At 42.7% G+C, this 24,448-nt stretch overlaps 1 protein-coding gene and 1 long non-coding RNA gene across 7 annotated transcripts in view; one reads left to right on the plus strand and one right to left on the minus strand.

The window, feature by feature from the left end:
- The window catches only part of LOC109497635, a 132,452-nt gene that overhangs the window by 105,723 nt on the left and 2,281 nt on the right, over nucleotides 1-24,448 (plus strand). For 4 of the 5 annotated variants that reach the window (XR_006594624.1, XR_002740612.2, XR_006594627.1 and 1 more), the window contains 2 exons: nucleotides 15,222-15,491; nucleotides 17,989-21,365. This is a non-coding gene — a long non-coding RNA (uncharacterized LOC109497635). Of the gene's footprint in view, nucleotides 1-15,221; nucleotides 15,492-17,988; nucleotides 21,366-24,448 lie in introns of those variants that run through there. The other variant, XR_006594625.1, reaches the window with a different exon arrangement.
- PTN (pleiotrophin) overlaps nucleotides 3,555-24,448 on the minus strand; it is a 101,848-nt gene continuing 80,954 nt past the window's right edge. Inside the window, exon 5 of one of the 2 annotated variants that reach the window (XM_023250600.2) lies at nucleotides 3,555-4,413. In XM_023250600.2, the coding sequence (XP_023106368.1) occupies nucleotides 4,358-4,413 (56 nt within the window). In that variant the 3' untranslated portion in view covers nucleotides 3,555-4,357. The remainder of the gene's footprint in view (nucleotides 4,414-24,448) is intronic. The other variant, XM_006929409.3, reaches the window with a different exon arrangement.

Raw genomic sequence — 24,448 nt, forward strand, 5'->3', positions numbered from 1 at the left:
CCTTTTGGTTTATATATAACATCTTCTGCATATAGCAGTCTATATTAAGCTGATGGTCACTTAATTTTGAACTCATTCTGTATTACTCTCCCCTCCACATTTCAGATATTTGGTATCATATTTTACATCCTTTTATTTTGTGCTTCACTTGACTGATTTTCACAGAGTTAATTTCTTTTTTTTTTCTTTTGCCTTTGTCCTTCCTATTTTTCTTACTCTTACTTAGGGTTTTTGATTGCCACTCACCGAGTCCCCCTAACACTTCTTATAGGGCTGGTTTAATGGTCATGAATTATTTTAACTTCTCTTTGTCTGGGAAACTCTTTATCTCTCCTTCTATTGGGAATGATCACCTTGCTGTATCCTTGGTTGCACATTTTTGCCTTTCACCACTAAATACATCATGCGACTCCCTTCTGGCCTGCAAAGTTTCTGCTGAAAAATCAACTGATAGCTTTATGGGGTCTCATTTGTATGTATCTGCCTTCTTTTCTCTTGGAAACTTGGAATTCATACTTGATCACTGTTTTTTGCCATTTTAATTATTCTGGGTCTCGGTGTGGACACGTTTGGGTTGAATTTGTTGGGGGAATCTCTCTCACTCCCGAATCTGGATCTGTATTTCCCTCCCCAGATTCAGAAAGTTTTCAGCTATTATTTCTTCAAAAATATTTTACTGTTCCCCCACCCCCACCCCTTCCCTCTCTTCTTCTGGCATCTGTATAATGTGAATATTATTACACTGGGTTCTCTACATGTAATCTCATTATGCAGTATTTGTTTGTCTCTCTTCTCTTCAGATCGATTCCATTACTCTATCCTCCGGGTCACGGATAGGTTTCTCTGCTTCCTGTAGTCTACTCCTTATTCCATCGATTGCATTTTTAATTTCATGTATTGAGTTCTTCATCTCTGATAGGTTATTTTTTTATCTGTCAGGGTCTCGGTGATATCTTCCACCCTTTTCCAAGTCTAGTGAATATCTTTATAAGATCATTACTTTAAATTCTGTATCAGGCATGTTACTTATTTCTGTTTTGCCTACATACATCGTCTGCCCTCGTTTTGTCCTTTTCTTTCTTTTGGGACATAATTCTCTGTCTCCTCATCTTGTCCATGTCTCTGTTTTTCCCGTGTGTTAGGAAGTCAGCTATGTTGTCTGCTCTCACAAGTAGTGGCTTTATGATGACGAGGTCCTGTAGTGCTGTGCCGCGCATTGTCTCCCATTCACCAGAACCTGGGACTTGGGAGGAGCCTATCTATACTGCTTGTGTCCTGCCATTGTGTCCTGAGTCCCTTTTCCTTTTAGTCCACACATCTGCACAGACTATCGTGGGCTGTGCTTGCTCTTTGTGATGTTAGGGAGAGTGAAGAAAGCAGGTTCTGAGGAGGCAGGACCACAAAAGGGCCCGGGGGCAGGGCAGTGGTGTTAGCAAAATTTGCACTGAGCTGATGGTCCGGGGCCGAATCCCCCAGGCACTGCTGCTGCGTGGAGCTCAGGGCCCAGGCCAGCACATTTGGAGTGGGTGAGTCCTCAGGAGAACTCAAGGGCAGGGCATACTGCTAGAGGGCTAGGTAGCAAGTTTCTGTGCACTGCCATCTCCCCCAGGTGGCTGTTTATGCTGGGGGGGATAGGGAAGTAAAATGGTGCCTGCCAGTTCCTTTGTTCCCAGAGAAGTCCCCCCCAACATTCTCGAAATTAGTATAAACACATCTCCTTCCTGCTGTGCAAATGGTGGCTTCTCTGTGGCCTCTCCTTGGCTGCTGTGTCTCTAGGGACGGGGACCTGGCTATCACTCCTGGCTCACCTAATAAGTCAGCTCTTAAAGCTCCAGACTCCCAAGTCCCACTGGTTATACAAACTCCTAGAATTCAACCCCTCTGGTTGTCAAGACCAGATGTTAAGGGGATTCACTTTCCCTTCGTGGGCTTCCTTGTTTTCCTCTCTCTGTGCCCACAGCTCCCTACCTCCTGCAGTCAGCTCCCAACCACTGCTGCTGGCCTTCCTAACCTTTCCAGTGTGGCTTCTTCTCTACATTTACTTGAGCGTTTATTCTGCCAGTCTTTGATTGCTCTCTGGTTTACTTACTTGGATACGAATGATATCTAGTTGTAAGTGTGGGATGAGGTGAACTTGGGGGCCTCTTCCTCTGCCATCTTCCCAAGCCTCTTTTTCTTTTGCAGCTGATTTTATATTTCGCCTTCCTGCCTCAAGGCTAAGTAAACTTTGGGGTAAAGTGGATAAAACTCAGAACATTTGGGAAGAGAGCTTGCTGGGATACCCTATGAAATCACTGACCATGGTCTGTTTGCTTCAGTTTGTGAGCATCAGTGACTTTGGGAGCTTGTCCTTTTGTATTTATGTGTTCCGTACTTCAGCGAGATTCGGCAAGATGTTTTAAGCTGGGGGCTGGGGTAGAGTAATTCTCAAGACTTAGAGGAAGTTGAACTTCACAGCCTGTGCAATGGTAGTTGGCATTCCAACTCTTGGAATATTATTGTACAGTTTGTTAGGAATGCATCCTCCACACCCTGCGAATGAAGGGGATGCCGCGATCACTTACGGGGCTGCTTTTCCTTGGGGAGATTTTGTTCGAGGTTACCTGAGCTCATTGCTGATTCATGAGCTGCGGTTTCGGCTCAAGGGTGACAGAGGAGCAATATGAGGCGAGAGGCTAACAAAATTTGCTGCAGACTCTTCCATATCTCTATCCTTATGGGACTTGTTATAAAAAAAAAAAAAAACCCACTCAAAATAATGCCTTTTCTTCTCCTCCATCCATCCCCAGGAGAATTTTTTCCTATTAAAGGCCTCTTGTAAAAGGACTGCATTCACGTTTCTGTCCTTTGCTCTTTACAAGATACTCTTTTATTAAGCACCGGTCCATAATGTGTTCTTCTTCTCCTCCCCAGTGGCATTGGGCTTTGCCTTAGGAGATAGGAACCCCCTCGACATTTCTAGCTCAAGTGGAGTCTTCGACCAGATGGCAGGCCAGTTTAGCTTTGAAGACTCTTTAGTGGCCTCATTAGACCAGTTTGTGATTATTTTACGGCTACCCTAAGGTATGTTGAGACCATTATTTCTGGAAGCGGACCTGGAGTTAGCTTGGTAGGCAGGTGTAAAGCGATAAACTTGCCCCTTGAAAAGTAGAGGTGGCTTTTTTCAAGAGTAATATGTTGAAGCTAATCCCCGTGGATTTCTGAGGTGTCATTGCCCTGGATAATAAAAGCATTGACTTGTTTACTTAAAGATTGTATTCGGAACCCAGCAGATAAGGGAGTTGTACAAGTAATCCTTGGTGGATATCTTGGTACATACGGCAGATAATAGAGTAGGAATTCTTCGTGTATAGACTCTACTATTTTGCATATGTTACTCTGTTCCTGATTTGGATTGTGTAGCCCATGCATATTGTACGTAAGAGAAGGGTTTTTCTGTTCCATCAAACTCTAGATTATTTTGGGACTTTTATTCAATTCCACAGTACCAAAAACTGATAGTTAAATGCTACAGATCTACATCTATACTACATATACAAAAATCCTCTATAAAATTGTGCCCAAGAGGAATTTAATTAGTTTGTATGATAAATTCTCACTGCTAACAGGTTGACTGGGGGAGTGTGGGGGACAAAGCAAGAGGGTTACAATATCAAATGATTGCACACAAAAGCACTTTTTCCAGAATCACCTTGATTTATTTTCCTAGTCTTTTTTTTCCTCAGAAGGAAAAATAATTTCATTAAGAAAACAAATGTTCCTGCCAAAGCGAATTTCTTTTCATGCATTTCTTTAAAAAAAAAAAAAAAGTCAACATTGAAGTAGGGCATGCTCTGCCCCCTCCCTCCATTTTGTGGACTAAAGTTTGTTTTAAAAAATCCATTGGCAGAAGATATTTTCCTCAGATAGGATGATTATATTTTATTGCTGCTTTGTTTAGTATATATTTTTCTCAAATGGGAAAAAAAGTCTAGGTGAAAAATTTATCTAACGAGAAAAGTAGTTTACATGGTCATAACACATAAATTGCTGCCGAAAGAAAAAAAGGTAAAAAAAAAAAGATTTTAAATGTAAAATATCACATAACTTCAAAAAACTTACCTCAGTTTTCTACCATTTATCATGTACTACAAGTCAACTTTCTAAATAGGATTACAGTCCTCTATTATAAGCCCCTAGTGGTACTATGGTATACATTTTACAAAATGCTACTACAAAATTTTTCTTTTCTTTTTGTTTCTGCCTATTGTGTACTTAGCTATAGATAATTTTTGAATACAAAGCCTACATGGGTATAAATGCAATAGTTAACTGCTCCTTTTTGCTGATGTCCTTTTCATGGTCCAAGAAGACGGCATTAGTCCAGCATCTTCTCCTGTTTCTTGCCTTCCTTTTTCTTCTTCTTAGATTCTGCTGTGATTAAAAACAGAGAAAAAAACATCACGTTAGCAAACAAGGGGGGCACTTTTCTTCTACAGGTGACCCTTGAACAATGCTAGGGTCAGGGGCACCAAACCCCCATGTAGTTGCAAATGCGCATGAAACTTTGGACTTCCCCCCAAATTTACCTGTTGACTGGAAGCCTTACTAATAACATAAACAGTCAATTTTCACATACTGTATATGTTATATGCTATATTCTATATGCTTACATCAAAGCAAGCTACAGAAAAAAATGTTATTGATAGAATACACTTACAGTATTCTTTAAAAAAAATCACCTCTAAATGGACCCTTATTGGTCATGAGTCAACTGTAATGGTCCAGAAATGAAAGGATTGGATGGATAGAGAAGGTACGGTGTGTGAGAGTGCCTAGGAGAACAGGCAAGAGTAATACAGCCTGCCTTCATGTAAACACCTGCAAATACCTGTCATCTTATTAGTTGCCCCCATTTGATACACCAAATACTATCTTAGGGTCCTACTTAGAAAACAGAAACACAGCAGACCTCCCTGGGAGAATGTACCAGGACACTGCTCAGTGGAGAGCTACAGAAGCTCTGCTCGGCCCCTCACTCTCCACATGCCCTTTCCATGGGGCTGTTGATAAGCATTTGGCCTGATAGCTTCCTCTCCTGATTTGGCCTTTGCTTATATATTTGCCAGCTACTCATACATGAAGAACTACACGGAGCTTTGACTCTACAGAATATCCTAGTTGTGGATGAAGCAAATGGAATGTACGAACCTGGGCTAAACCACGGAAGTAAAACCATGAGGACTGAAATCAAAATACTCCATCCTTTTCCAATCATCTTGCTGTCTCCCTCTTCCTAGGCCGAGGAGGATTCAGTGTAGAATAGGACATGACAGCTTTGGCTCCACAAATGAGAATGGTCAGATCACTAGGCTAGCAAGTGAAAGGCTATTGCTAAATGTTTTTAAGATCCTCTCCCTATTTGGTCCACAGTAGTGGTAGAAACACAGGGGTTAGGTACAGGCTCTGGAGTCACACTGCTGGAGTCTAAGTCTTTGGTCCATCACTGAAAGTTAATTCACGCGTGTGTGTCTCAGATTCCTCACTTGCGAATGGGCATATGAATTGTACCACTTGACAGGGTCAATATCCAAATTAAATGAGTTGACTAAAATCCCCTGAGAACAGAAGATGGCATAATAGCCTGTGCTCAATTAAGGTTGGTCTATTACCACACTAATGAAACCTGCTAAAAACAAGGGGTAATTTCTCCGTATAATTAATCATCCCCAAGACCCATTGGCTGAGGTCATCGAATGTGCTAAACAACAGAGGAATACTGGGACACGCACGATGGCCAACAGGGACTATTTACTGGATCACAAGGCCTGTGTATGAGAGGGGCCTAAGGCTTATAATGAGAGGGGACATAATACCAATCACATATTGTAAAACTTGGAACTTGAACCTTTTCTATTTTTATCCTCACCACTTCTTCTGATAAGTTCTCAAGTCCATCACATACTAGGTGAGGTAGCATAAGGTACAAGGTAATTGTCCTAAGCTCCCTTTACTCAAGCTGTAAGGGGTGCCATACCCAATTATATCAGGAGTTGCTAAAATCCCGCTAAATTGCTGCTCACAAATATTCATTTGTCCATGCCTAGCCTCAGCTTTCCACCTAAACTGAAGAGACTTTGAACTTTCACTCTGTTTTTGCTTGTCATTATAAATGTCTTCTCCTTTTGACCCATGAAAGGTAAGATGACCAGAACCTCCACGTTCAAAGATATCTATAAAGTCCAAGAAGGTTTTCTGTTTAATGTCCAAACAGATCGCATCTCAATGTTTAATAATTCCCAGTCTTTGGTTGACATTTTAAACAACAGCTGTCTGTTAGAAACGTATCCTCAGAGAACAATCTAGGGTGTCAGCTGGGATCCAGGTTTAGTTTCCATTTTCTCAATTTCTCCAAATTCCTTACTGGTGAAGGCCGGCATTTTATATTCATTAACTGACAACTTGCTAAACACAAAGAAATCGACCACTTGCCCATGTAATCTGCACAATGCCAACCAAAGCCACGTTTTTGCCGTCATTGGCAAGTCACCATGGCACCGCTTTGACACACTGCACACCTTAAGTTCAAGTCCAAGTAGAAAAGGGAGGAGACCGCAGTAAAAAATAAGGGCAAGAAAGACAAATTTCTATCTGCAGAGGGTCAGCTTGTTTTCTCACCTAAAAACGTACTCAAATTTTTGAGAATAAAGAAGAAAGTTGGGTTGGTGATATTGCTTCCGAACAAATGCAGTTCTGGGGTGACTTTTGTGTACATTTTAATGACAGACTAAATGAATGTTGTTACCACTCATCTCTGTGACCTCAAAAGCTTAGGAACAACCTCTCAGGCTTTACCCACTGTACATGAGGGTTTTTCTACAGGATCATGGAATCTACAATCTGGAAGGTACCTGGTCCAACTTTCCTATGTAGTTGATGAAGAAATAGACACCAAGGAGTATCAGTCATTTGTCCAGGTCCACAGTGATCCAGCTACAGATCAGATGAGGGGTCCTTCTCCAACTCCTGGACCTCCTCACACAACACAGCACTGCCTCCAATGATCATCACAGGTGTAGCAAATGGAATTGGTTTTATTTTTGTTTGTCTCTGGACCATTAATTCGGTCACCTCCCTTGAACAGAGTCTCTACATTTGTGCTTATTTCACTTCCTGGAGCACACCATTCTTTTTCTCCCCTAGTGTTTGGCCTTCAGAGAAACGTTTTCTCTTGATTTCCTCTCTCAGAGCACTCATCACTGATCCTGTAATTGCCCCTAAGCACAAGCTGTGCAAGGGCAGAATCCCAACTCACAGTTACTTCCCTAGCCCCTCGCACTGTGCCTAGTGCATGCAACTCTTCAGTGAAGGGCATAAATCTCTAACCTGGCAACAACACGTGCCTCACTGGCTCACCATGCCCTCATCTTCCTGGTGGCGCTTCCTTGAGTTTTCCTTGCTTATTTTCACCTCAGCCTTTACACATTGCCTTCTCTCTTCCTATTTTTCTTCCTGTCACCTCAACTCGGCTTAACCAACATCTACTCGTTCTCACTTCAAGGAAGCCTTCCCAGAACTCCCAAACTAAGCAGGTTCCATCTACCTGTGGGTTGGATACTTCCATGTGCCTCTCACTGCTATTCCAAAAATGAGAATTGAACTATTAATTTTGTATCTAATTATTCGATATGCCTTTCCCCCTTCCCGTGAGGGAGGAGACCAAATCTGTCTCTTCCATCTGTGTCTTCAGTGCTGAGCATATAATAAGTGCTGCATCAAAGTGAAGAAATGACCACTTGGATGGGAAACAAAGAGTCAATTCATTAGCCTATAGGAAAGGACTGTTTCTCAAGGGAAGGAAGGAGTGTGGATTCAATCCAGAACTTTAAAGATAGTTTATGAAGAATAAAATTACAAACATGTATATGTGAGTTACCCCAATTTCTCCACCCTTTTTCTTGTCTTTAAAAGAGAAGACTGATTTAACTCTGCGAGTAAAAGTTACGTCCCGTTTTAGTAGCCTATCAAGGTGACGGGGAGAGAAATCTGCTGAGAATTAGGCCTGGGGCAGGGCTCCAGCAGGGTAAAGCACGCACTTTGTAACCGAGTCACGTAGCAGCTACTCTCAAAGGTTTGAAGAGCCAATGCGATCAGTGCCCTGATGTCAAACAGTAGGGAACCTTAGTTCACAGTGAAAAGAGCCAGGTCAAGGGAAGGAAGTACATACAGGCCACACATCAAATAAGACCCCAGGCTACATGTCACTCCACCCCACCTGAACTGAGGCTGTGAAGCTGAAGTGGATACAAACAGGAAAGGAGCCATTGTGGAAATGCGAACACAAAGGGCACCTGCCTGAAAAAGTGACTTGTTTTGTTCCCTTGGATGATCCCTACCGGGACACCATTGCATTGAAAACCCACAGTGATGCTCTTGGTGTGTTTTAACTTTCATTCTTGCTCTGGCCAGTTTTTGAGGTGATGGAGGATAGTACTCATCGTTCTCTCCTGGTAGGTGTATAATTTGAAAAGAAACAGGCTATTTTCAGATATATTTGACAGCGTTCAGAAAGTCTGAAGACTTTAAGAAATACTCTAGAAAAGATTCAGGCTCCTCTTATTGCTATGAATCTCAGCACCTGGAGTGCCATCTTGACCGTATTCTATCTAGAAACCTCAAGATCTAGTCGAGAAGATTCTCACAACACATAGCAAGTACTGACAGCAGAGAAAAGAGGCAGTAGGAACACACAGCAATTAATGAGTCATGGTACAATAAATTCTGAACATACACAGTTAAAAAATTCTGATAGAAAACAAAATCCTCAAGTAAGGGACACCTGCGTGGCTCAGTCAGTTGAGCATCTGACTCTTGATTTCAGCTCCAGGCATGATCCCAGGGTTTTGGGATTGAGCCTCACATTGGGCTCTGTGCTGTTATGGAGCCTACTTAAGACTCTCACCTTCCCTCACTCTCCCTCCCTCATGCTCTCTACATACACACCACAAAACAAAACCAAAAACAAATCCTCAAGTAATAAGTGGCATCATGGCCATTTGTTTAGTAGGGCAATGAGGAAACAATGAAGTACCATTAAAATCATACTAAGAACCAAGTCCTCAGAGAATTGAGGATACCCTCTTCAGAGGGCCATCGTGAATATCATGTGAGATTACAATCGCTAAGATCCTACTTGACCATCACTGTTCAAAAAACATTCATCTGTTAACCTAGCAAATATACGCCCTATATACCCTATATCCAGTATATCCCTGACACCATTCTAGGTCCTGAGATATAATGGCAAACAAGACAAAATTCTGCTCTCATAGTTTCTCATAGATTTCAAGATTGCTTTATGTGAGTGTCTTTCAAAATTGCAAAGTACTCTACAGGTATACATTTATTTTAAAAGTCATGAGTATGTGGGAGCTATTTTTATGGCTTCAGTGCCTACTTCTCTTCCTCCTAGTTTATTATGACATTGTAGATGCATATGATGTAAAAGAGTATCCAGAGGGAGAATTAATTACTAGGGGAAAAAATAATGTCTATAGAACACCTAGCCTGAAGATCAAAGAGTTTCTTCTTAAAAACTTTTACTTTTTTTTTTTTTTTTAAATTTTAGAGAGGGAGCATGTGAGTTCCCACATGCTGGGACCCACAACCCTGGAGTCATAACCTGAGGAAAAATCAAGAATGGCACACTCAAATGACTGAGCCACCCAGTCACCCCACTGTTAAATAGAAAGTAAAGAAACATATCACAGTGGGTTCTATTTATGTTTTCTTTCAATGAACATATGTATACTTTTAGTAGGAATATATTGACAGTTGATAATGTACTTTATACTAAGCCTCCTACTGTTAATTCCCATACCATTGCATGTACTTTGAAACATGACGATGTAGTATTCCTTTATGACATTCCATCCCGTATGTTTCGTGACCTTCCCTTTTTTGTTGGTCAGTTAGCTTGTACTCACTTTTGGTTACAATAATGATGCGGCGCGTGTTTTTGGTAGACAAATCATTATATTACAAAGTTTTGCCTTAGTAAAGATTTTTAAAGAGGATCTAATGGACCAAAGGGCAGGGCACTTGTAAAGCTCCAGATATGTACTGACATATCTCTTTCCTGAAAGGCAGTACTCACTTACATTCTCGTCAGTGACTTATGTTGGACCCCGCCACAGCAAATTTGTTCTCAAAAAGCAAATAATCAAACCGCATGCATCATCTCTTTTCTGCCTATCACAGGCCCTTCTAGGAACAGGACTGCCATGAAGCTAGTATGAGTAAACACTCCCTCCCTTTTTCAATAGTCAGGAAATCTGAGAGGAAAAGCGTTGGGGGAGTAGGTCTTAAAAGAAAGAAATCCATGTAAAGGTTTTCAGCGAACTTGAGGGGAGAAGTTATTCAAAGAGGCAGAAGGGTTGAGAATTCTGGAATAAGCTTATCTCATTTTCTTATCAAAATGCTTTGCTCTGAGATTCCCTTTTTTCAGAGGGCCTGCTGAGCTAAGCATACAGAACAGATAAAAAGGAATGGAGAGATGAAATGGTTGAGCAGAGCCCGGATTTTAACTACAGTGAGTTAAACTCTGTTTGCTACTGACTTAAATAAAGTAGCTTTGGGCCATTAAGCCAATAGGAGGAATTGTCGGTTGGAATAGAAAAAAAGAGATTTTCACCTTCTAACAGGTAGAATTCATATAGGAGGGAGCTATGGGCAGTCAGAAATGGACACCGCAGGTGCAGAGAGCAGGAGGCCGGCTGGAGGCATGTGAGACAGACGGCAGAAGCTAACCTTTGGAGACTCGCTCAATACATCATGGGAACTGAGGGAGGGGAAAGGATCCTATCACTGTCAAACCGTACAGGCACAATGTAAATAGGTCCACAGGGCTGGATATCACCACCATCCTCTCAGTGTCTCATAAACCTATTTAAAGGAACTCGCCTGTGCTTCAAGGATTAGCTGCCCAGTTACCTGAAATCTGTAATCCCTCACATCAACTAGCTGTTGCTCAGAACCAATAATAAGGCTTGTTGAATCGTGACTGTACAACTCGGTGATCCGCCTAGAATCCAGGTCCTCCTTGGCTAGGCCTCCTCCATTAAATTCCCCACATTTCAGTTTAAATTGGGGCAGCACAGATTATGTTGACAATATAGGAAAAAAATTTCTATTTAAAAACCAGATCTGTTTAGTCCAAAGTCTGTGCAATAATTTTGTTGTTTCTTCTTTGATTTCTTTTTTTTTTTTTTTTAATACCACTTTATTTCCTCTTTTGTCGACTCAGGGCACTTACTTCTAGGACCGTGAATGGAATACACACATACAAACAACTGCTAGTTGATGCTCCCACATGCTGATCCCTGCTCTTTACCTCACTGTCCACATTCCTTTTCACTCGTCAATTGTTTCATAACAGTACCCTCCCACTCCGTCTCAACCATCTGTCCTCCTACACATGTGCTTTCTGCCATCAAGCAGATGTGACACTATGTGATCTATAAAAGACAGTATGGCTTCCGTCTACATACCAACCAAACATGTCTGGCCCCTGCGAGGAATCTCTGTCTTGCCCCCGCTTACTGTGAGAGGAGACTCTGCAGTGAACTGCACCTCCTCACAATAGAAAGTTCAACTATGAAAACACCGGTGAGTCATGCAGATTTAATTGAATGCTTAATGGAGGAGATGAGGAAATGATTTCATCAACCATACAGAAGAAGCTTAATAAAAGGCACTAAATGGGTCGATTACTTTCCAAAGCAACTCACCCAGTATGGGTAGAATAAGCCCTCTCCTTTCACCCCAAGACTCCTCTCTACAGCCTTTGCAGCCACTTTTCCCTTCTGTCTGTCCATTCTGCTTTCTTTAAATAAGGAAGCAACTGAGATACCCATTGGCTTCCCCAACCCAAGATTGAGGATGCACTTTCTTTATTTGGTAGAGTCATGAGCATGTCAAGGTCACTCTCTGATCTGACCATACTCTATGTACGTGATACCAGGTAGAGAATCCTCAACTGCAATCCCTATTTTTAGTTCAACACGTCTACATCACCCTCACGTATTAGCTCCATCTACTCATTTGTGTGCAAGTGTCACACCCGCTAAACACGGGTGGGGATTTTCCCCCTGAGTCACAGGAGAGAAGAGGAGTGAGGAAGGGGATCAGAGCTGCTTCATCTGTAAGGCCTTTAATCCAGGATGTTCTCACTCGTGTACAGTTACAGAAAGAAAACAAAAGCTGTGGGTACGTGTGTGAATTCGCTATTGAGCCGCTAAATTTTGTCCTTTTCACCTTTGGCGAAAAATGTTTTTAAGTGCGGAATAAAACTGAAGCGAGGCAAATATAACTAATGCAAGGGAAACTGCAAAGAAAATATGATTTTGTATAGGTAGCTTTGAGAATGTGTGTTTGTACATGCAAGAGCATATATTTCTTTTAATTTTTTTTTAATGTTTATTTATTTTTGAGACAGAGAGAGACAGAGCATGAACGGGGGAGGGGCAGAGAGAGAGGGAGACACAGAATCCGAAGCAGGCTCCAGGCTCCGAGCTGTCAGCACAGAGCCCGACGCGGGGCTCGAACTCATGGACCGTGAGATCATGACCCGAGCCGAAGTCGGATTGCTTAACCGACTGAGCCACCCAGGCGCCCCAAGAGCATGCATTTCTGAGGCCTACGTCAGAGACCGGAAAGAAGAACATTTATTCTTGAGATGATATGTACGTGTTCAAAAGCTTGTTTCTGCGGTAATGAGGGCACAGATAGAAAATGTATCATATGATCAAGTCTTATCAATTGTATTGGTAGCCTAGGCCAGAAATGAAGTATATTATTATAACCAATGGTAAATAGTTCCCACTTAGCACACCATGATTTGCTGACGTTTAACATTACATTACCAGCGCTACTGGAAGATCAGATTTTGGTTTCCGTCAAGGGGGGAAAGTTTCAAGTCTGAAACATTTAAAATTTCAATAGGGAAGGCTCCATCGATCATTTCTTATTTGCTTCCCCATAGATTTTTCTTCTAGGCTCCAACAGCTTCTACATGTCAGGTGTTATGAATCAGTTGTTAGGGGCCAAATCACGTCCCCCTCAAAATTTCATATTGAATGCCTGACCTTCACACCTCAGAATGTGAACATTTTTGGAGAGACAGTCCTTACAGAGGTAATCAGGTTAAAATGAGGTCATGAGGGTGGGCCCTAACCGGATATAACTGGTGTCCTCAGAAGAAGAGGGAATTTGAACAGACACACGTAGAGAAAAGACTAGGGGAAGACAGGGACAAGACGACCATCTATGAGTCGGAAAAAGAGGCCTGAACAGATCCTTCCCACGTGACCTTTGGAAAGAAATCAACCCCACAGAAACCTTGATCTCAGACTTCTGGCTTACAGAACCATGCAAAGATAAATTTCTGTTGTTGAAGTCACACAGGCTGAGGTACTTTGTTACACGAGTGCCAGGTAACGCATACATCGGTGAATTGGATATCTCGTTTTCATTTTTGTATAGCTTTCAGAGCGCCCTCCTTAGTCACAGAGGTCAAAACGCATGTGAGTTTTTTTGTGTCCTAAACGAGTCCTCCAGAATTTTAAATATGTATCATTTAAGTATGTGACTTTGGTAGTATGAAATACAGGATTTTATGCCCATTATTAGTTTTGCACATGCTCCCTGCAGTTACCAGTTCGCCCATCTCCATACGTGTCTTCCAGATTTCTCTGCTGCCTGATTCCTCTCGCCCCCATGTACCCAGTGCTCTGACTCTAGCAGCAGCAAAGGTCAGACCTGAACAGGTGCCCCCAAACTTCTTTTTAGAAAGAAGCCTGCACAGCAGCTTAACTTAATGCTTTTGTGTGTCTGGGTAAAGATCTGAAAATAGGCGTTTCTATTAATGATAATAATAATCGAAAGCCTTGCACGAGCCAATGAATATGGGAACCTACAGTCAACCGCTCCGGGTCTCGTCCCCCGTGTGCCTGAGAAGTGGGACACTGGGAACATTTTTACCTGCTTTTTGCTCTTTGCATTTCTGATGAGCTCTTGTACAAATATTGTTTACCCCTCTGGGAAAAGCCTTTCCTTTTGCCTTTTCCCTGCCTCGTGTGCTGAGCAACAGCCAGACCGCTTTGATTTCCCTGAGGGTTCCCAGAGGCCTTGCATCCGCGCAAAGCCGGCTGGAGTCACTGAGTGTGGGAAGTGGCCTCACTGATGACCGGACAGCAGTGCCTCAGATCCTTGTGCTGAGACACCAGCGTCACTGTGACTCACAGGGACAAGGAGGCAATCCCGAATCCAGCTCGGGGTCCGGCCTGGGAGGCCGCTGGCTAACGGGCTCCACTGGACTGCTAGGTCTAACTCTAGAGGAAGGGAGCCCCTTTGGAGGGTCCCCAGCCTGTGAAATGGAGCACGAAGCCCGTTCTTTGCTTAAGCGCACTTACTACACAGAGACAGGCTTGAGCCAAAAACTACCTGACACGACTCAATCACAAATGACCCCAAACATGCTTCTGGTAATGTTGTAGGGTTTCCGTAGAAACACACTCCAAAATTACTAGTTTCGTTCGGAATATCCCAAGAGATGACAGAGGGAGCACTCAGATGGGAAGCTCTACTATGACAGAACACGGCCAAAGGACTGAGTTCAAGTTCAAACCTGACCCCTCCCGGGCTGGGGGACCTGCTGCAAATTGCCACCTTAGCGCCCCATTTGTAAAATGCGAGCAGAACTCTCTGGGGCTGCTGCGGGGATTAAGTGAGACACGGCACACCAAGAGCTTAGCGCAATGCCCATCGCCTTATAAATACTTAAGTTGCTCAAAAGCGCTTATGACGAGAGCCACAACTTAAAACACGAAGCAGCAATTCTCGGTCCAGAAGTTAGAAAGGAGAAATGTAAAAAAAAAAAAAAGCTTCAGGGGTGTAAAAAAAAAAAAAAAAAGAAGGTCCCTCAACCCAGTAACTAATTTGTGTGAACACTGTTCTATTATTCACCCTTCCTTAATACTAATTATTATATAGCTGTTTTGTGTGTGCACAACTAATGAGGCTCTGTGCGTGGAGTTTACCAAGGGAGATGAAACCAGACCCACAGTGTGAAATACACCCTGCAAATATTTATAGTTCCTAGTTCTCCCACCTGTCCCAGCAATAAAGACGAAAATTCCTTCCATGAGGAAGGGAGTAAACCATCTACATGACTCCTCTTCCAGGTGCGTGAACTGTGCTTCGACAGTGATTTCTCTACACTTGAAGGGAGTGAATAAATGATGTGAGCCAGACCAGGACAGTGCAGCATTGATTCATTCCTTCAAATCAGCACTATTCACTGAATTCCTCTCATGGACTAAGAACTATGAGACGTGGCACCTTAAAAGGTGAATGAGATGTGGCTCCTGCCCTCAAGAGGCTCAGCGTCGAGAGAGGCAAAGACTCACTCACTACAGAGGAACAGGGTCTTACCCGAGGAGCCAGTCCTGCAGGTAGGCAACAACCTAATGCTTGGGAAGGGAAGTCTAGCAAATGTTCACACTGATCTCTCTTCTAGTCCTTGAATAAAACAAGCTCTTTTTGGCCCCAGGGACTTTGCACTTGCCCTTGCTTTATCTAGAAACTAGCATGGCTAGCTCCTGCTCCGTATTCAAGACCAAGTTCAAAAACTTACCTCTCCAAGAAGCTTTCCCTGGTTTCTCTACCTCACTTAGTCCCCCGCCAGGCGCCAGCTGCTCTGACACTTGGTTCTTTCATTTTTAAGACCGTTTACTCCAATATGTAGTCATTATTTTAGTTCTGAATTGTTTTTGTTACTATTGCCTACCCTCCACCACCACTGGAACCTAATAATAGGAGAGGAGGAAACTTGATTAATATCACCAGCACCTGACATATGGCCTGCTCCATTGCAGGCTCTTCATAGCTCTTATAAATAAATGAATAAGAGGAAATAATGCCAGAGGACCGTATGCTTCTCTCTTTCACAACATCTGTCACTCTCGGCAGTACCTTAGGATTTATCCTTCTGCTTTTCCCACCACACTATGGGTCCACATAGGTCACTAGCTTATCCCTGGTGCTAACTCGAGCGCATAGTACCCACTCAATAAATACTTGCCAAATGAACACGCCAGATTTTACAGAATGAAATGTATGAAGTACAGAAGGAGAGGAGGTTTCAGGTTTCTCAAGCCACAGGCGCAGAGAGGTGGATACGTAAGAATGCATGGGCCACTCAGCCGTCCGTCTCCAGGGTGTGGAGTGACTTGGGTGGATATTATGAGCAATGTCTGGAGCAGGGATCAGGCAAGAGGGAAGCCAGATGATGCCTGAGCAAGATGTCCTGCAAAAGACCCAGGATCTGATTCTGTTGCTCATGGAAAGCCTATGATAAAAGAGGGATTTTAGGACTGGGTCTGAAATTCATTCCTTCTTAGATAAGGAACTGAGGTACCTGTATGGAGGAGATACAGGAAAAGGGGTTGTTGTGCATAATGCTGGAGGTCTAGAGGCAGGACTGCCTTGTTTTTAAGCCTGGCCACTCCGCTTATTGGCTGTACAACCTCATGCTAAGCATCTAACGTCTCTGTGCTCAGTTTCCTCATATGTAATATTAGGAATGACGATAGTAACTATTTCACAGAGTTTCTGTGATTATTCAATGATACAAGGTATATGCAATGTACTAACATGTATTCAAGACATATCAGTCTCCCCAAAAATATTAATTATAATTACTACTGCTGTTATCACCATAGTTCTTTTGCCCAGAAAGGTAGTGAGGGAAACACCCACCTCAAGAATTTCATTTGGAAGGAAGGAAACAGTCTTAAAATCACTGCACATTTATTCAGCATTTTTACATCTTCCTGTCATTAATTGAGGTATTCATTGTAGACTCTCGTTTACAGAAGACAAAACTGTTCTTCTAATAAGAAAGGGGCAGAATTAGACTTTCTACCTTCAATGACAGTATCATGAATGGGAAATACAGATGTTGACAGACTCTTGCACAGCAGAATAAAGAAGAAATCAAACCTTAAGACCTAACCACATCAGTGTTTCCCTCTGATCCAGAAGAACAAAATCCCTGCAAAGTTGCCCAGGCTTCTCTTTCTGGAAAAATGCAAGGGCAGCAACCACAAGCCCTGTCAGGGTCTCAGGAAGAAGGGAGTGGGTCCCAGGCTCCCTTTCACCTCTCTTAACATAGCACAGAGTCTCTCAGCCGAGCTAAACCCATCCACAGAGTGTGGGCATGTTCATTGCTAAGGGATGCGGAGCCCAGAATCCAGAAAGAATTGTTGGGAGTTTCAGTAACAGAAAAATCTATTTAGCATTGGGGGAGCTGAGAACGCTGGGAATATCCCTTTACTGAGCCCCTTTCAATCGTCTGCCAAGTGCTATGCCCTGCACACAGCTGAGTCTTGCACTTAAACAGTTGCCGTTCTTTTGATCTTTAAAGACAAATTGTCAGACCTAAGAGAGAGCCAGGCAACTGTCCAAAAAAAGAGGAGCGAGATGGCAAAACTTTTAGAAATAGCTAGGGAGAAAAGAAAAAGGAACTGGGGTTCTCATGAGCAGGGGAATTTAAGGAGGATCTGGTAACAGCAGAGCATGAACTGGTGGACAGGACAGCAGGAGGACTGACATTGTTCCCTGACCAACCTGTAGCACAGACACCCGCTCATGTGCTCCCACCTCTGCCTGTCCCACAGTACCCTTCTGCCAGGCAAACTTGGAGGCTGACACAAATGTCATCTGGCCTGTCAATATAAAAAAAAAGGGTTCACAATACCCCCATTTTTTTTTTGAGAGACAGAGAATCCCAAGCAGGGCTTGGATCCCAACATTGGGCTGAATCCCACGAACCATGAAATCATGATCCAAATCGACAGACGCTTAGCTGAGTCACCCAGGTACCCCACAATATCCTTTATTCACGTGTCTTGTTTAAATAGTAACAGCTAATAATTTCCATTTCAACAGGTCAAGATTCTACAATGTTCTAAGATAATCACTAGGCCACATCAGCTGCAGCAGTCCCTAGGAAAATCTCAGCTTGTATGAAAGCCTTCTGCACAAGCCCCTACTCAGCCTCAGCTTAGACTCTGCACTCCACCAGAAGCCTACTCCACTGGGCTGCACCTGCTCACACAGACAGGTCTGCCCATAGGGCCACAGCTCTCTCACAGGTGGCCATCTTCTAATTCTATAGTAAGCCCGTTCTCCAAGGGGACTGCTGAGAAACACTGTGGTTTAGAGACAGGTTATTTGCCCTCTGAAGGCTTCTCTGCTCTGATCAGGTAAGCAGCACTGTCAGCACAGACTGGCCATGGTTCCTACTTTTTTATTACTTGTCCACAGCTCAGTCATCCCCGCAGATTTTGTTCAAACTGAAAAGAGTGTAATGACTCGACAAAAAACACCTCCTGGTGGTTCCAACAAGGAGAGACCCAACTCTCTTTACAGTGGGATAACTGTACCAATAGAGGATACTCTTAGCAACTTCTCCAAGAAATGTCATCAATACGGGTAAGGGTTAGGTTCAGTTTGGTCGCGTACTTCAACCCATTCCAACGTTCCCGCACACTCCCTGGCCGACTGCTCACTCAATACCAACTCAAGAACCCCTTCAGCTGCTCTTCTCACACTTACAGGCAGAGTTTTGAAAGTTAGAGACATATTTCCCAGAGTCCCTTGCAGGAGGGTTTTATATGTGGCCCAGTTTCCATCAAGCAGGCACGCTTTGAGTCTCAGAGGTAGCGGTCAGCAACCAGAAAAAAAGGGGCCAAATTTGGGGAGATTGGGTACTTGGGCAAGAAAGGAGCAGACGTAACTGGTTTTGAGGGCACAGGTATGGTGTTTCCAGTGTTCAGTTCTTAGCACGTGTGCTGAACTGTGGGTAATTTTAGCAGCAGGGCTTCTGCGACATCAGTCACGTTTGGCATGATTAGACATTTCTCTTAGTTCTGTTGCCTTCTGCTGTAATATTATTGGATCCAACTCAAATCTTCTGGCCCTTCTGGAAATTCTAGTGAGCTATATAATACCCTTGAATAACCCCCTTCCTGCTTAACTAGCTACAGTAGAGATCTTGCTGCGGCTAAAAACCCTCACAGATACAGGGTTTCTTGAATTAGTAATTGTAATTAATACTCTCAACCTCTCTTCCTAAGAAATTAAAATCTCAAGTGCCCAACACAATTGCTCGCCAATTTATCCCTGGCCGATTCTGACAGCAATTCAGAAGATTCCAGTTATAATCTTTCACTCAGTGACCTCCCCAGAGCAGTCCTGTCCCCATCCCCAAGAAAGCTATATTCTAGTCATGCACCTTTCAATTCTTACGTCTACATAAGAATATCGATATTCTCTCTCCTTCTGGGTATAAAATACAGAAGTGGAGGACTAAAACCTCTCCTCGGATCAAGTGGGGTTCCAACACAAGAGAATCTTTTGATAAGAGTTTCTAACTTCATATCTAGTATCACTGAAATTGTCCCAAGGCCAGAGTGTGGAGTTTGTATGATACCGACATAGCAAAAGGAAGAACCACTTCTATCCAATAGACTGGAGTGTGGTGAATTCTAAGGCAATTTTTAACCAAACCAAGTGAGATATTTAGTAATTTCCTAGAGTTCAAGGTACCACTTCTCGATGCTAAGGGCCCTCTCTCCCCAGCAAGTCTTGTAAATTTTTGGCCTTATTAGGAATCAAGTCACAACAATACCCTCCAGTTTCCTCAGTTTAATGCCTGGTAATCACAGCCTTACCAATACCTTTATGTTCCATTCTGAAATTTAAAGAACATGTTTTCCACACTGAAAGTCACGCAGTTTGCATATCAAGCCACTACCATTTTCCAAAACAGAAGAGGACAGAAATCAAACCAACAAGTTTTATGAAACAAAGAGATTTTTTAAAAAAAGCAGACAGGGGCTCCTGGGTGGCTTAGTCAGTTAAGCATCTGACTTTGGCTCAGGTCATGATCTCATGGTTCGTGGGTTCAAGCCCTGGCATCGGGCTCTGTGCCAACAGTTCAGAGCCTGGAGCCCCTCCTCTGCTCGTACTCTGTCTCTGTCCCTCAAAAAATAAATACATGTTTAAAAAACAATGGGGAAAAAAAAGCAGACAAAAGACCAGAACCCGATGATGTGTTTGATGAGAAAGACAGTGGTGGGAAAAAAGTACTTTCTGGCTATGAGTTCAGTGACCGGGCTACAAAGGAGGAAAATGGAGTCAGAAAAGAAGGAAACATGGAGATGATTCTATTCCTAAACAGAGTGGATTCAGAAGAATCACTGATGTTTTCTGTCCTCACTTATTCTATCAGGGTTACATCAGATGACAGACAAGGTAATGATCCTAGACAGTGGGATTTATCTAACATGACCAAAGTTTTAATGAATGTATAATACCCAGGGGAAGCATGGTGCAGTTGAAAAGGCACTGGGTCTTTGGGGTCAGTCTGACTTTAAATTTGAATCACCACTTAGAAGCTGTGAAACGTGAGGCAAGTGGCTTAACCTCTCTGGGCGTGTGCGTTCTCAGATCTAAAGTAGGATAAATACAATGCACTGCACAGAACTGCTTTGAAGCTGAAATGAGAAGTGCCTATCACAGTGCCTGACTCAAAACTAGTGAGTTCGTTATCTCCCTCTTTCCTGTTCATGTCCTGAGCTAAAATAGCAGGAAGCCCTGACGGGTTATTCTTTCCTCAAGAAAGGAAGGACATAATTTATAATTGTATAACTTAATGAAAATATCACGTAAATAACTTCTTTACTGCAGCTTCCACATTTGTAAGTTTAATGTGTGAAACCTTTTTTTTTTTTTTGCTTCTAACATTTATCTGTTATACACATATTTAATCAGCACCTACTATGTCCTACTCCTTGTTCTAGGCAAAAGGGATACAGTAGAGAACAAAACCGGTCAGGTCCCTGTCCTCCTGAAAGTTATACTCTGGTAGATGTGTACCAGAACAGTTATAGAAATAATGTTCTAGAGAGCCCAGTCATTTCTCTGACATCAGCCGTAACAACATTTTTCTAGATACGTCTCCGGAGGCAAGGGACACAAAAGCAAAAATACACTACTGGGACGACATCAAAATGAAAAGCTTTTGCACAGTAAAGGAAACAGTCAACAAGACTAAAAGACAACCCACTGAATGGCAGAAGATATTTGTCAATGACATATCCAATAAAGGGTTAGTATCCAAAAAGGAACTTACACACCTCAACACCCAACAAACAAATAATCCAATTAAAAATGGACAGAACCCATGAACAGACATGTCTCCAAAGAAGACATACAAATGGCCAACAGACACATGAAAAACGCTCAACACCACTCATCTTCGGGGAAGTGCAAATCAAAACCACAATGAGTCCTCATCACCTCACAACTGTCAGAATGGCTAAAATCAAAAACACAAGAAATAACAAGTGTTGGCGAGGACGTGAAGAAGGAACCCTTTTGCACTCTTGGTGGGAACGCAAACTGGTGCAGCCACTGTGGAAAACAATATGGAGATTCCTCAAAAACTTACAAATACAATTACCCTTTGATCCAGTAATTACACTACTAGGTATTTACCCAGAGTACAAAAACACTGGTTTAAAGGGAAATACGCACCCCTACGTGTATATAGTAGCATTATCTACAATAGCCAAGATATGGAAGCAAACCAATGTCCATCGATTGATGAGTAGATAAAAAAAAGAGGTGGTGAATATATACAGCGGATTATTTTTCAGCCATAAAAAAAGAATGGAATCTTGCTATTTGCAAGATGGAGCCAGAGAGCATTATGCTAAGCAAAAGAAGTCAGAGAAAAGACAAATGCCATATGATTTCACTTATATGTGGACTTTAAGAAAGAAAACAAGCAAAGAAACAAAAGAGACAAACCAAAAACCACTCTGAAATGTAGGCAACAAACTGGTGGTTACCAGAGAGGAAGGTGGGGGTAGGGGTGGGGGTGGGGGGGGTGTGGGGAAGGTGACACAGGCGATGGGGATTAAGGAGTGCGATTACATTAGCATTGGGTAATGTATGGAAGTGTTGAATCACTATACGGTACACCCGAAACTAACAGAACATGGTATATTAACTGAACTGGAATTAAAATTATAGGAAGAAGAAATCATGCTCTAGAACGTGTATTCTTCCATTTGCGAGTCACCTTTGCACATCAGTGTTGGGCTTTACATAGTACTGTGAAATATATAACTCACTCAGGCTAATCCCATTTTCAACTAATCATATACCTTAATTTTTGTATGTCAACAAATTAAATGTTTACCAACTTGAAATATTTTTACCGCCAGTTTTCAAAGTGAAAGCCTGAGCCAAACTTTTAACCTTCGTTGCGTATCACTGGATGAGAAAATGTAAAAATGTAAAAGGTCAACTATCCACCAGCCAAAAGAAGTCCTCACCTAGTGAATTACCAAATACCCTGAAGGGTCTTTCTGAATCACGTCCCCACTTTGTCCAATTTATTCCAAACTTTTCAACATTTTCCATATCTACCCAGCACCCCCCCACCACCACCACCTACCACCTAATCCTTCTCTCATTTTTTCTTCCCCTATTTATTAAACTGAAGTTTCTCTCACCCAGAGGAAAAAACAAGAACAGATTGTGTACATGCCTATGTGTGGTCTCTATGAACTTCATATTAGCGCAGTATTTCTAGATTGCGGCTGATAACGAAATCTTTTTAGGAACATCTTAATTTTCAAAGGTAGTGATGCTGATCTGGCTGGTCTGGGTTATGCCTGGGCACTGGGATTTTTGTAAGTTCTCAGAGAAAATTCTAATGCTCAGGCCAGATGGAGAACCACTGTGGTATAGCATGGAGACTTCTTTAATTCCTTTTCCTTCCCACTCTCTATGCTGAGTATTTGGGTTCTCTGGCTTTTTTTTTTTTTAATGCTTACTTATTTTTGAGAGAGAGAGAGGGAGAGAGAACGAACAGGGGAGGGCAGAAAGAGAGAGAGGGAGACAGAGAATCTGAAGCAGGCTCCAGACTCTGAGCCGTCAGCACAGAGCCTGACATAGGGCTCCAACTCATGAACTGTGAGATCATGACCTGAGCGGAAGTTGGACACTTAAGCGCCTGAGCCACCTAGGCGCCCCTTTCTGATTGGCTTACAAATAAATTAATTTGAAAACTGTATCTCTGAGTTCTCCTGGTTTTGGAAATGTCTCACTGGATAGATATGGCCACCAGTTTTCATCAGATCTGTGTAGTTGTCTCTAGACAAGTAACACTTACAAAGTTGGCACCCACGCTCGGACACTGACTCCAGCCCCACATCATGCCTTTCACCGCGACCAGCAGATTCCCATGACCTGGAAAGGGGGCATCCTGAATCCTAGATTCTAGCCACCCCTCAGTTGTGGGTAACCATGTCCATGGACAACTCCACCAGAGACCAAAGGCCTATAACATGAGTCCTTTCTGCCTATTCGCAGCTAGCTAGTCAATCTTGACTTCCGGGGGCATTTTTTTCTTCTATTTTCATTTATGAGGGTTTCGTGTTCATTTTTCTGAGTGTCTCCTTGCATTTAATCTGACCAGTGTGTATCTGCAGGTCCATTTAGAGCTCAAATGTGGGCAGAGGCCAAGGAGACAGTTGAGAGTTCCCTGAGACATGCTGTGTTTATTTGTGAAGGCTGCCATGCCTCGTACCACCGAGTGGGTGGCTTCGACAAGAGAAATTTATTTTCTCAGAGTTCTACAGGCCAGAGGTCGGAGATCGACTGTCAGCAGTGTTCATTTATTCCGAGACGTGTCTCGTTGGCTCGTAGATGGCCATCTCTTCCCTGTGTCTTTGTATGGTTTTCCCTCTGTATGTGTCTGTGTCCTAATCTCCTTTGTCCGTATGCCAGACTGGACTGGGGCCCACTCAAACATCTCCATTTAACTTTACCTCTTTAAAGGCCTGGTCTCCTAACACAGTCACATTCTGGGGTACTGAGGGTTAGAACGTGAACATTTGAATTGACGGGGGAGGGGCATAGCTCAGCCCATAGTGAAATGAGAGTTTAACACCTCCTTGTCCCCCCTCAGCTGGGATTCTATTTGTACGAAACCACGCCTGGGATATTTGTTTTGGTTTACTTTCCCCGGCATGGGAGCAGAGTGTAACTTTCTGGGAGCGAACAGGAAGACGGTTCTACATAATTTAAAAATTCCATGATAAATGTAAGGTGGTAAACATCCAACTAAAAAAAAAAAATAATAAAGGCTCTGAACGAAGGATAAGAAATATAGCACCTATCAACTTATGCAGCAGAGAAAGGAAAAATGTAAAATAAAGTAGCTGACTTCATGAAAACTCTGTATGTTGCATAATCTAGGAGAGATCTGATTTTAAATTTTCTGCTTCATGATCTTCATAAATGTGTTCATACTTGTCAGGAGGCAGCC

This window comes from Felis catus, chromosome A2, assembly GCF_018350175.1.
Source record: "Felis catus isolate Fca126 chromosome A2, F.catus_Fca126_mat1.0, whole genome shotgun sequence".
Lineage (NCBI taxonomy): Eukaryota > Metazoa > Chordata > Mammalia > Carnivora > Felidae > Felis > Felis catus.